The sequence below is a fragment of the Centruroides vittatus genome, unplaced genomic scaffold (genome assembly GCF_030686945.1).
Source record: "Centruroides vittatus isolate TY-2023 unplaced genomic scaffold, ASM3068694v2 scaffold_1015, whole genome shotgun sequence".
Classification (NCBI taxonomy): Eukaryota; Metazoa; Arthropoda; class Arachnida; order Scorpiones; family Buthidae; genus Centruroides; species Centruroides vittatus.
The window spans coordinates 188,175-202,000 of NW_027122666.1; the positions used below are offsets into that span (position 1 = coordinate 188,175).

The following is a 13,826-nucleotide window of genomic DNA, read 5'->3' on the forward strand; positions in this document are numbered from 1 at the left end:
GCTATTTTAATAGAAACATCAAGCTTATAACCCAATAATTCGGTTGTTCGTTCAAACCTATCTTATACTATCCGTTGTAGGAACCCTAACAACAAGTAATCAACTGAAATTCATTTGAGAGTCCCTTAGAATGTATTTTTTTTATTCGAAGTAAACAAATATTTCAATGGGAATTCATAGTGAGGTTTCAATTTTCGTTGGTTTTGTTTTATTTGTAACATGACACATGGGCGATGCCTCCCGGAAGGACTTTCTATGGGAAACTGGCCCCTATTTAGGTGTTACTAACGTGAAATATGCCACGTGGCCATCCCGTTGGCGAGGAGCGAACCAACGACTAACTATAAGTGTTCGGTGGTTTTAACCACGCGGCCACAGGTTGGCACTTTCGAATCAGTAAGTTATCAATATTTTATTTAAAATTTATCAGCTTGTCTAATCTTTGCAAATTTATAGTTATTTAATTATTATTCAGTTTACTACACACGTTTTTAAATATTTTCATATTCTACACTATATAATATTAATAATTTATCTATACAGTATTTATTACAGTTTATTATAATATAGTATTACTTGATCACTTGACGTTTGGAATATGCAATTGGCTATATCGTAAAATAATACGATTGAAATTTAAATAATTAAAATTTAATAATAATAATATTTAAATATTAACTTATTTAATAAGATTATAATTCAAAATTTCTATTTAAATATAAACAGAAATACCAAATTTGAGTTATTACTATATAAAGTAATGATTTTTATAAAACTCTTCCTTTCATTACTTACACTTCCTATCAGGAAATATAAGTATTGTAATTTTCCTTTTAATTCGCGTAATATATCCTGTTGGTGTCATCCTCATATCCCGTTTCAAGTATATATAAATCGAAACTGTTTTCATTATATTAAACCGTTTTGCATTTTTTATAGTATCTATAAATTATTGTTAGTATCTATAAATTATTATAGTATCTATAAATTATTGTTAGTATCTATAAATTATTGTTAGTATCTATAAATTATTATATATAGTATCTATAATTTAACAATAATTTATAGTATCTATAAATTATTGTTAATCGGAGATCTGAATTACAAATTTCGATGCTAATCTTGAATTTTATCATTCTCTTCACATTCTTCGCTGCTATCGAAGGATGTTTAATTCAAGCTACGTTTCCTCCTCCTTCAAATGATCAATTTCCTCGAATTCGTCTACTGAATTCTCTTCCAACTTTAAGAGAATTTACCTCTTGCTCGTGGATCAGACCTCACACCTTACAAAAATCATGCTACGCTGTGACATCCTATGCCACTTCAAGCTCTGATAATACCATAACTTCCATCATAACTTATAGAAGAAATGTCATGAAGGTTCATCTTTACATTAAATCTGTTCGGAAAGTGTTTAGGTGTCCTCAAATAAAGTGGAAAATCAACGAATGGTACCATATGTGCTTCAGTTGGTCAGGCTCTAACGGAACTGCTGAAGTTTTAATGAATGGTGTGCCATGTAGTTCAAACGGAAAAATTCAAGTTAATATTTCGAAACCTGGAACCATACAGGGAGGTGGCGTGTTCATTATAGGTCAGGAGCAAGATATGCCGGATGCAAAATTTAGTAGTAGTCAATCCTGGATTGGAGATATTGCTGGTTTTCATCTTTGGGATAAAACATTGAGTCGTAGCGAAGTGGTTGAAGCTGGAAATATCGATAGTGTTCCGAATCCTGGTAATGTCATTTCTTGGATGAAAACTCCTACTTTAGATTTGGATGGAGTAAAGTATTCGAAAAGTGATTTGTGCCCTGTTTTAGGCTTTACTCCAGTTATAGTATAATATGTTAAAAGATATGTAGAAAATGTTTTAATAAAGTTGATTAATGAATAATTGTTTGATTTTATAAAAGGATTTATTTCATTATTAGTATTTACAAGGGGTTCTTCTAAACCAGTGGTGTACCGAGAATGGTCTAAGGGGTCTAGGCTAGTCCCCTAAATTCCTTGAAGTACCGTCTAAATATTACTTTTAATGCATTTGTATTTTAAACCTATCACTTGAGAAATACGTAGTTTTCGTAAATTTCTTCTTTTACGCCTAGTTCAACTTTTCCACGAACCAATGTAAACACCCCTCACGACTCCTTTAGTTGACTCGTCGACAAGTCTAGCTTGCAACACGTGTTCCTGTTGTACTATAATAAGAGATTTTTAGCTTCCTGCGCTTATTGAAAACCACACTGCATTAGTAATTTTAAAATTTTTTATTATTATAAAACACTTAAGTCTTTATCTAAAGGGTGAATCATTTAAAAAGAAAGTATATGTGATTAGAAAGCTTTGAATTCATCATAGAAGTAGGTTCGTTAGAAGAAGCAGGTTCCTTACATAACGCAGTTTGAATGTATGAATGATGCAACTGATCTAGGTGAATCGTCACATCAGTGAAAACAGTCAATGATTTTCGTGCTGTATTCTGGACCGCCTGATTGAAATGTTGTTTAGAGTCGTCGAAATGCCGCTCCTTAAATGCTACTTATTCCGCCCCTTAAATGCTGCTTATGCAACCGCCTTACGGCACCGCCTTATGCGTTTGCCTTTCTGTATCATTGCATACACGGCCCTGGTCTTAAGTTAAAAAAAAAAGAAAAAAAACAATTTATCAACGAGTTGCTTAACTTTCTTGGCAAGTTTAAAACTATATGTGGAGCCATCTCTTATGACACTTTATTTAAAAAGCTTTATATACTTTTCATTATTATAAAATAGTAAAAAGCTTAATTTAGAGAGTAGGGATGGGTTTTATACAAAATTTTAAATGCTAATAACGAGTAAAATCATCATTAAGTTCGACCTACTCGATATGTGACAAACGACCTCCCTATATCTTCCCACTCGACCTTTAATCACTAACATTTGATAGCATCAATCTCTCTAATACATAAACCTCCCTGCAAAATTCCAGAAATTTTCGACAAAAGGCACAGAAGTTATTAAGAATCAAATTGTGTAAACAAATTCGTGCCCCCACGTACAAACATCAATACATCCAGAAAAAAACCCTAATATTTTATTTCTTCTTTTTCTTTTTGCATTTTTGAATGTTTCGAGGTACCGAGTCCAAAAATGTAAACATCTTCGGGAATCATTTCTTGACCGATCGCCGTATTTTCCCTCTGTTATAATTACATAACAGCCAGAAGCGTAACATGCCGTCAAACATTTTTCAAAAATTAGTTGTTACAATTTATTTTAAAAAAAATATTAATTACTTAAAATTTGAATAAATGTTTTGATCAGCTTGTCCCCTTGAAATAAAATCTAAGTAACCCGTTTCCAAAGACCTTGAAACAAGTCGTAAATAAAATTTCAATTTCCAAACAATAATATTTATGACAATTCTGCAGATATTTACTGTGATTATTAGTTTGACAGACAGATAACAAAGGATAATTTATTATTAAAATCTCTACCAATTTACATAATAACATAATCTGTTTTAATGTAGTTAAAAATTCGAATTACGAGTTTACAGTGACTTATATAAAGAAACTTTATCATCAATCAACTAAATCATCAATCTGTAAAATCGTACCGTAAAATACAGAAAATGTTCATTTGTAAGGTTAATTCTTCAAGGTTACTTTTAGGAGCGGTCCATTAATTACGTATACAGTTTTTGAGATACTTTTGACCTTTCCCCCTATGTGTACAATAATGTACTTTTCGGCAAACTGACACCACTTTAATAACGTGTATAATAGTTGTATGTAAAATCACTTTAATCCGTGTCGGTTGATTTTCTCACAGCAACTCCAAGTTATTACTTAAGACTTTATTATAGTATATTCTTAAATAGATTATACATCATATGCATTTCAGGCTGTTGTAAATTCACAGCACCTCTTCGTGCTATTAAAGACAATGCAATGTTATTAGACTTGACACTGTTATTATCACAAAAAATCTTTTACATTTTGATTATCTATATTTACTTACATGTCTTTAAGAGAGAGAAAAGATTTTTAAAACTCCTGTACACGTGCAATGTTCTCGTAGAAATACTATTATAAAACATTTAAAAATTTTTTAATAAATGGGTAAAAAACTATATTATAAACTATATCACAGTATCTTTAAACATAATAAACCTTACTTTATAATTATTACATCCAGTCTTAAATTACTGTAGTTTTAAAATAAATAAAGGTTAACCGGTTACAGCATAGCTGAAGTATTGTATAAGTGTAACAGCGACTGGCACACAAATCACGATTAGACACATACTATAATAAAGCCTTATGTAAAAACTTAAAGTTGCTGTGAGAAAATCAACCGACAGATTAAAATGATTTTACATATAACTGTATTATACAGCATCCATACTATGTACGTGTATAATAGTTCAAGGACCCCTGACGTTCAAAAATGACCTTAAAAAGTTCTACAAAGGTTTATCCTCGTGACTAGTAAGAAGAATTATAAACATGCCAATAAACGTATACCACTAAAAGCAAACTAATGTAGACAATTATCCTTAATCTCCTCTCTCCCTCATTGTGCACAATAATATACTTCGCGTGATCTTCCTCCCCTTACATTTGTACACGAAATTTATGAACATCCCCTGAAAAACGATTACAGTACGTTTTAAGAGGTTATGCTGCAACATTAAATAAACGATATTACTCTTTTTCATGTTATCAATTTCATTTTATGTGCAGCAAACACGACAGGATGTTCGCATAATCTGATGATAAATATATAGTTATACAGTCCAGCTTCTTTACAAATTCCATTTTTATTTAATGTTTAGAGTGACAAGTTAATAATCAACTTTGCAGAAGACGGAAATACGTCAATAGATGACATTTGGCATCAGTTTTCTTTTATAACCTTGACTGCTTCACCTGAGGCAATACTGCACAAGTGCAAGGTTATATTGTCATTAAGCTAAATATTCTCCAAACAACTACTTTTATTTTTCGTGTTGAAAATGATATTTATATATATTTGAATTTATTAAAATTTATAAAGATCCTATTTTAAAACCGCATCATTTAATACGTAAAGACATTTTAATGAGGTTAATTTTATTATTAACTAGAATTTGAAATACAAGATATACCTGTGTATATCCTCTATTTAGAGTTCTAGCACATAATGAGGGAAAATTAAAGAGGCCTAGGGCCCTTTAATTCCCTCTCATTATGCGCTTTATAATTAAAGTTTTATTATACAGATCCCGAACAGGGTCATAGGTTTACACTCCTGTCTTCCCCTAATTGTAATCAGCCCTGATAATTTTAATTAACACTACATTATCAGCCTCCAATTTAATTTCAAAGTGTTTGAGCGTTATCTGCATTAAAATATTTAAAATTATATTCACGAGAAATTTATATTCTAAGAATATTTGTAATTTATGCAGAAAAATCATGCAATTGCCACGCGCCATTTGCAATATTTCGTAATTTTAATTTGAAGAAGTTAAAATGAGTGTGTTTTTTCTTTTTTAGTTTTATTTCATGATCTTTAATGTAAACTTAATCAAAAATGTAGTCAATAAGGAAGAACGTTTCGTAAGAATTTTCATACAAAATGTAATTTTGCTGTAGGGAATTTTTCTTCATAATTATAAAATAAGAATAATCTTTCTACTGTTTCTTTTTTATTTAATTTGGCATAGCAGAAACCTACGATTATAACCAGAAAGGTAATTGAAACATCTACAAACATAGAACTTAACACTAAAATAAGTCAAGTTTTAAATCCATAAATAATCAAAATTAAAGTAAAATCTTCTATTCAAAAATAAATAAATCAGTTTTTTAATACACAACTGTTTAAAAAAAATTACAAGATTTCTTGAGCGTGTAGTCTGATTTGCAGACTTTAATTTTGGCCAATGATCCTCTTAATCCACGAGAGATGGTAAGTAACTCTAGAATAAACACCTGGAAATCCAGGCTCGGCACATCTAAATCCAAAAGAAACCACTCCTATAACAGTCCATCTTCCATTGTTTTGCTTGATAAGTAGAGGTCCTCCGGAATCCCCCTTTGAAATTTACAGCATTTTGTTTTTCAATTCGTGAATAATATAAAATGTTTAATAATAGAAGATCGAAAACTTACCTGGCAGGCATCTTTACCTCCATCAGGAAGTCCAGCACATATGTATTGTTCCATATCTCCACGTGGAAAACTCGACGAGCGTAACCTTTCGTATGCAGCGTAACAGTCTCTACTCGATACAATTGGTATCGCTACTTCGTGCAATACCTGAGAAAAACCAGAACCTGAAACGACATTTTAACTTTTCTATATTTTTGAATTAATTTAAGACGGTATCACGTGTTGTAATTTGAGCTGCTCTTGAACTTGACTTCAAGAGAAAATCTTTCATGAAAATGTATATTTTGTTCTAATTTAAGCAATTAAAATGGTTCAAAATAACTTAAATTATTATATAAATTAAATAAAATTCCTTTTTTTTTCTTTGTTTCGAAATTCTCGTTAAATAAAGGAAGTCTATTTTTATTCAGGGAGTTCCCTTTCTGTTATTTGTAAAAGCATTTTTCTAAGTAACCATTTCATGAAGGCTAACGAACCACATTGAAAAATAAACTTTCCATTATTTCTATGTTATTTATAGCATCAACTTACCGAATTCTGAATCTCCCCAACCAACGACTGTTGCTTCCTTTCCAACTAGATTTTGGCGGGCAATTTCGGGCCCTGGAAGACAAACTGGTTGAACCATCTTACTATATGGCACGTCCGATTGAGTGATAAGTATTGCCACGTCATAACTGTGGTAACGTGAGACGTATTTCTCGTGTAATATCACAGAAGTCACCTCGTAATCTTTGCCCATCTTTTCTCTATCGTGAGCTCCCAAACGAGCCAAAAAATGATTACTGGATCTGAAAACGTGAAAAATGTTAAATTGTGAAATGATAAATAATGATAATAATAATCTACGTATAAAATTCAATTCACTTCTTTGTCTTTCTGCCTGGTTGTCTGTCTGTTCGAGTATCACGTGAGAACGGCTGAACCGATTTCTACGAAACTTTCTATATATATATTCAGGAAAGTCGTGGAAATGATATAGGCTACTTTCGAATTCCCGTCTGTGTGTCTGTCTGTTTCTTCGAGTATCATGTGAGAACTGCCGAATCCTTCTCAGACTACAGAATGTATTTAGAGTGACTTTCGATGCAAAATTGTTTTTAATTGGATGTATTATAAGTTTATTATAAATACACATTCACTTTTCTTCTGTACATTTTTATACGTGTCTATTTTTATATCAGTATATTACCTTTTACTTAATATATCATTTTCCCAAGGTTCTTCAACGAGTAACAATATATATATATATATATATATATATGTAAAAGCAGCTAAAAAGAAGCTGAAAATCCTATAAATATATATTACTCCTCTGTGTCATATTTCAGCCAAGAAAAACGTAATTGATTGATAATTGGTTGAAAATATGTTTATCTCAAACACGATTGGCTGAAAAAGTAAATGAAAAACAGAATTGAATATAGTTCTGCCAATGAATTACTTTCTAAAGTATTCATCCTTAACTGATGAAAAGTATTGTTTTATCTTATGTATTTAATTTAAAAAGGGTCTTCGGAGAATTTAATAAGATTGGGCTTTCATGACAAATTAAAAAGAAAAAAGGAGATAAGGAAGACTTAAACTTGAATAAGAGGATAATATGAGGGGACTGAACCAAGAGTAGATTTGGGATGATTATTATCTATCATCTGCAACATTTTGGATAGAGAATGCCACGTGATTTGGTAGAGAATGGCCAAAAGAAACTTCTCTCTATAATCTAGATTTTTATGGTCATAGATTATACTTAAACATTTAATTTGCTAGAACATTCAGCATGTTTAGGAAGTACATGATAACTCAAGGATATCGTTCTCTTAGTACTAATTTTTAATTAAATGTATAAATTATGCAGAAGACTATACGTTGGGTGTTACTTGCTTAACAAGAAATAGGACACGATTATGAATAAATAAAGTTATGTATTATACGTACAAGGTTGTGTTACCCCAAACAAAACAATGGGCTGCACTCAATATGTGACGACGATTTAGAAGGACTCCACCACATATAAATTTATTTGGACGCCCTGGAAGTGATCTCCTGTAGATGGCTACCTACGTAGGAAACACTAAATGTTATTAATTTAAAATTTTAAAAGAAAATCTATAGAAAATTTTATATTATTCATACCATCCAAGGCCGATCCCCCGGTCTGGATTCATATCCTCCCGATATAAACATATCTAAAACTGGTTCTCCGCATTCTACAAAAAATGAATATTAATTAATATTGTTGATAAATCATTAGTATTATTTTTTTACACTTGTAAATTTACCTTGTTCTGTTATTTGAGGTTCTGAAATTTGAGTTCTGGTGGGTGTATTAAAGTATCTGATTTCCGTTTTGGATATTTCTACGTGAGGAACTCTGGATGGCTGATTTAATCGCGTGTTTGAATCAGAATTTCTTACTGTAAAATTCGTTATGAAAGTCTTGTAGATTTCAACAGATGGTTCCACTATTGGATGATCAACAATTGTAGTCCTCGAAGGCCTTAAGTTAGTATTTGCAAAATCATTCTGTGTTGTTCTTTGTTTCGTCGCGTAATACTTCGTAGTGATTTCTCTAGTTACAACGTGAGTTTCTACAGTTGGGTAATTCCTAGTGGACGTAGTTGGTGTAAAGTTTATATTATAATCATCATCACGAATCGTTCGGGAAGGCCGTATATTTGGAATGTTTCTTGTATTCTGACTTTGTTCTCGCTTGTTTCCGGAGAAATAATCTTCTGTATTCTTACTACTCCTTGTATATTCCGATTGTTCAGTTCCATAACTCTTGTCCACTCTGCTTTGTCTCGGAGTTTGTCTGCTTAATGTCGTTGAAGCATCGTCACGATATCGAGTCGTTCTAGTTGGTTTATTATTATAATCTGTCCTAGTTTGTTGAAACACTGTGGTTGAATACGAGTCTGTACTTACACCACTCTGCCTAATTGGGTAACGATTACTACTCCTGGAAGATTCAATATGAGGTTCTTCTGTCATTCGATAAGTTCTAGTAGGTTTAAATCTATCATTATCTTCAGTTTGATCTCTATTCCTGGTAGGTGTTTCTGTAGTTCTGAAACGTGTATTCGTTCTAGATGTTCTGTAGTCACTAGTTACAGTCGAAGGTCTAACAGGTCTGGCTTCAGGTACTGGCAAATATCTACCATCTGAGCCAGGTCTGCCGTGAGTAGTTGAGCTGTAAATGAGCGTTTGATCATTTTCTTGAATGTCAGGAAAAGCACAGCATGCAAATGGGATAGATCCTTTCTGGTAGCATACAGTTGGTAATTGATGGGGAAAACTAGCAATTGCTTCTCGACAAAATTTCAGTACCACACATAATCCTGGTCTTCCATCACTCGTTGCGCATTGTTCGCCTTGAGCATTTATTTGAGCTTAAAATATAAAGGAATAAAATATTATTTAATAAATTCTAAATATATTCCTCACCGCAAAATTTATTTTTTGAGTAAATAATTTGATTCAGCTGTAAGTAATAAGTTAAAGCAAGCAAGCAACCAGGTTCTTTCAAGTTTTATTAATAAAATTTTCAAGAACGTGGTTATGGTTCATGAATATTTCAAACTTATTATTATTGCACAAAACATTGGTAAATATAATGCAAGTAGTCAAACTTTTTCTATATAAATTCTCATTAAGTACGCATGATTTTTCTGTTTAAATTCATTAATTTACTTAAGTATACTCTATAACCTTCACCTTTGACCTTTTATTGTTATTTTAAAATGCAAATAGTGTCCTTCAAATATTTTTATTTAAATTTTTAGTTTATTTAATTAACATTCTTTACTGAAAATTTCATAATGGCTTCTATTTTGTAACTTTAACAGAACAAAGTATAAAAATTATGTCAGGCATAATGAATAATTTTTATTTAAAAAAATTATATTACAGTATTTCGAAATTGTAATACAGAGAATAGTATTTAGAGTTTTGTATAGAGTCAGTAAAATTTATGATTTAGCATATGAGCCTTTAAGTTAAATAGTATCTATGAAAGGTAGATAATTAAATATAAAGACAAGATATGAAAATAAAGTAATCAAGTGAAGAACGAACTTTTGTGCTACACCTTTGTGTTAAATATATAAGACCTATAGATGATATATTAAACTTTCTTGGCTTAATATTTTTCAATGTTTTTAATATTTTCCCACTTTTGAAATTATCTCTTTTATAAATCCACATTACATCAGGGATGCTCGCAGGATTTTACATCAGGATAAACAGAAACGTATACGATTTTGATCAACTAACAAATTAATTGATTCGCTAAACAGATTGTTTTTATAGATACTATCTTCGTCTATCTCCATGAAAGTGAATAATAAACACTATTAAAAAAAACAAGTAAAAACTTTCAACTTCTCTAAAAACCTGGATACAACACAGCTCCTTGGAAGTAAGCATAGAATTGCTATGGAGAAATTATCATATAGGAATACAGTTCATGGTTATGTAGATTTTATTATATAAAGAAGAAGGAATATATAAACCGACCAACTGTGTTCCTGTCTAATAAGTTCTCCATAGCGATTCTATGCTTACCTCCAAAGACTTTCCAATAGAGAGAACAAAAAGCAATCGAGTAATGAAGTACGACTCCTGTACAGAGTTTAAGAACTAAGGATCATCTCATTGCATTCAGACTGTACTTATTTCGATGTAATATCTTTATAAAATAATCTACCTTTACAAAAGCAAAAGATAAAGAAAAATAAAAGGAGAGAGCAACTTTCAAACGGGCAAATGTTCCTCCTAAGATTTACTCCAAGTCCCTCTACGGACGCCCTTGGTTACATTTTTAAAATACTGTACGCATTTTGTTCAATAATAAATCAATTTTTTTTATTAATATTATGAAATCAAAGGGTTATCTTTATTTTTCGTAATTATTATTAAACTAACGATCATTAAGGATATAACTTTAACACAAAGTTCCAAGTATCCTCTCGTTACTGTAATCAATAAAAATTAAAATATTGTTATTATTTTGTTCAATCAATTTTTACTTTAATGATTAATTTAATTACTTTAATTAAAATTTCACTATAAATTGCATAACACCACAGTCAAATAATAATAACTTCAAGGTTGTCTTGGAAGAGAAATTAGTAAATAAATTTTGAAAGATAATAATTTTCAAATTTACACTGTAAAATTGATTCTGATAGATAAAATCTGGGAGATTTCTATTACAGATCAATTCTACTGATCCAAACTTAATCAGATATAAATCGTTTAGCTTGATAATGTGAAGTACCAATATTTAATGAGCTATTTTATGAGAAAGACTAGAAAAAAAATATATGTGGAATTTAAATATATATAGATATATTCTTATATATATATATACCCTCTATATATTCTATCCTTTTATAAGGAGTAATGTGAAATAATATTCCAATTGGAATTATCGAATATAAATATGTATTCTGATCAGATTTGAACCTGGGTTCTTTTCTAAGGTTGAATCTTATCACTTACAGTCTGAATGGGAATGTACAATAAAGGATTATCTAATGAACAAAAATCACTAATTTAAAGCTTTAAAATCTGCAAATACTTGCAAATAAATACCAACGAAAAATTTAAGGTATCCCAAAATTAACAGGTGTTTAGAATTAATCTGCTAATGGGGATCCTATACTATTTCTTATACAAAATTTAAAGATTAACTCCAAAAAACTTCTAAGACACTTGTCATTTTATTGAATATATTTAGATGGAGGTTCAAAGTTCACATTCCTCAGATATTTCTAAACCCCACCACCTTACACTATATGAATAACAACGAGATTTACTAGTCTTGTGGGCAGATGATTCCTGTCGTCCTTCAGTTTATCCTCCTCTATTCGAAGAACGGGGAAAATATTTCTCAATCTCTCATTAATAAAGTTTTAAGAAACTTTGACATGGAAATAAAGGATTATGAGTTAGTAAAATAAATAAATAAAAAATATCACTTACCAACAAATCCTATCACTAAATAAAGCCAAATTAAAAGCCAAACACATTTCAGCTTCTGATCTTCAACTTCGAACATCACGTTTCTCTAAATAAAACAAATAAATTAATTCATAAAAAAGAAGTACAGGATATTACGTCATCGTGACGTAAATTCATCCATGTATATTTTTTAAAATGCTAAACAAAAATTATTGTTATAATATTTACATTTGAAACGGTAGGAGGTAATTTATTATCTCCTCACTGTCACTAAAAACGGAGGTGTATAATTATTCGAATTTCCTTAAATAAAAATTATTTCACGTTTTCCACATTAAATTTACATAAAAATGGATACAAGAATATATTTTTATCACCGGATATCTTATGAAATTGATAAATATCATTACTACTAATAAACAAATAAATCTGATATTTTAACTCTTCGTGTTGTTGCTTACGGCAATAATGGTGACCTACATTAATACTAATAGAAACTATTCATAAATATACCATCAATATACAGTTCATTCTGTATTTAAAAAAAAAAAAAAAAAAAAACAGTAAACTCATAGAACAGTTGGGATGTTGGGATTAAGATGGGGTGGTAACACATAAAACGACACTTTACTCCAGAACTGAAGAATTGTATGTTTATTAGCTACATTACGATTTTTGACGATATAAATCTATTACCAATAATATAATTTCTATATCCAGGGCCGACCAAAAGGGCTGGAGATTTTTCCTCGAGCTCCCTCTCTCAAAGTTTTTCCTCTCGGGAATTTTTCCCAAGCGAGGAGAAAAACTTAACGATACCTTAGTGGTTCCTATCCCTATAAATTAATGCTGCTTTTACTAAAAACAATCATTTAAAGACTGTTCTTGTACATAAACATCTTACGTACATCATTTGTTCGAAAGATAGTAAAAGGGGTAAGCTGTACTCCAAGGCCCCATACAATCTCTCGACGATAACACTTGAGTCACCTCACATAATAAAATCATTGAAATATAATACTTTTATAAATTCTATAAATTACCTATTACATTCATTATATTTGTGTTAAAAATATTTAAAACAATCATTAACATCCAACTCGACGGCTTAACTTCTACACACTTTTCCACATTTAAAGCTTGACTTATACGTAGCGCCTTCGTTAGGCGAAAAACATATAAAAGATGGTTAAATAACGCATGTAAATAATAATCTTACCTTCCTACCATGTTCCTAGTTACATGACAATTGATTACTTTCGATTTCATCCACTCGATTTGTCAGAAAGCAACACTTTTTCTTGGCAAAATGGCGAACTATCTCTAAAGACGTAAGCAGTCCGTGACTGTAGATAATAATCAAGGTTTCCAGGAAAATATGTGACTTACATACTTATTAGTAGTAGGACAACTTCTAGTACAATATTCCCCGTTAAATTAACCAATAATAGATTCACTTGTAAGATAAGTAGTTCCACTTATGAATGAACTATCATATAGATTTTTGACGAAAGATAAACCTCTCTGTGTATGTATATTCTGTTGTTTTATATAGGAGGAAAAATATTTACACGCAACACCGATACATTAAACGTCGTAATTATTACATAAATTTATATACTTTAGGGAAAATTACAGCAAAAGTAAAGGAAGTAATTTCGCTAAGGTAATAAAAAACTGTATATTATTTTATTTACGACGTCAAATTTTATTG

The 13,826-nt window shown here is 30.6% G+C and overlaps 2 protein-coding genes across 2 annotated transcripts; one reads left to right on the plus strand and one right to left on the minus strand.

The window, feature by feature from the left end:
* Window positions 1-1,113: 1,113 nt before the first annotated feature.
* LOC136986263 (C-reactive protein 1.1-like) lies at window positions 1,114-1,848 on the plus strand. The gene has a single exon (XM_067283758.1). The coding sequence runs from the start codon at window positions 1,114-1,116 to the stop codon at window positions 1,846-1,848; it is 735 nt and encodes a 244-aa protein (XP_067139859.1).
* Window positions 1,849-5,810: 3,962 nt separating this feature from the next.
* Window positions 5,811-13,577, minus strand: LOC136986421 (serine proteinase stubble-like). Its single transcript, XM_067283953.1, has 8 exons — window positions 13,332-13,577; window positions 12,134-12,218; window positions 8,428-9,537; window positions 8,282-8,355; window positions 8,084-8,205; window positions 6,677-6,936; window positions 6,146-6,309; window positions 5,811-6,068 (listed from the first exon to the last, which is right to left on the minus strand). The coding sequence occupies exons 2-8, from the start codon at window positions 12,207-12,209 to the stop codon at window positions 5,904-5,906; spliced, it is 1,971 nt and encodes a 656-aa protein (XP_067140054.1). The 5' UTR covers window positions 12,210-12,218; window positions 13,332-13,577; the 3' UTR covers window positions 5,811-5,903.
* Window positions 13,578-13,826: the final 249 nt, after the last annotated feature.

What these genes read in the sequence shown, in the direction of transcription:
- LOC136986263 (XM_067283758.1), top strand. Translation starts at nt 1,114, where the DNA reads ATGCTAATCTTGAATTTTATCATTCTCTTCACATTCTTCGCTGCTATC.
- LOC136986421 (XM_067283953.1), bottom strand. Translation starts at nt 12,209, where the DNA reads ATGTTCGAAGTTGAAGATCAGAAGCTGAAATGTGTTTGGCTTTTAATT. An exon ending in GTTTGGGGTAACACAACCTT is followed by an intron (nt 6,937 to 8,083) that starts GTACGTATAATA and finishes TCACGTTTTCAG; the next exon opens with ATCCAGTAATCATTTTTTGG. An exon ending in TTGGGGAGATTCAGAATTCG is followed by an intron (nt 6,310 to 6,676) that starts GTAAGTTGATGC and finishes ATGTCGTTTCAG; the next exon opens with GTTCTGGTTTTTCTCAGGTA.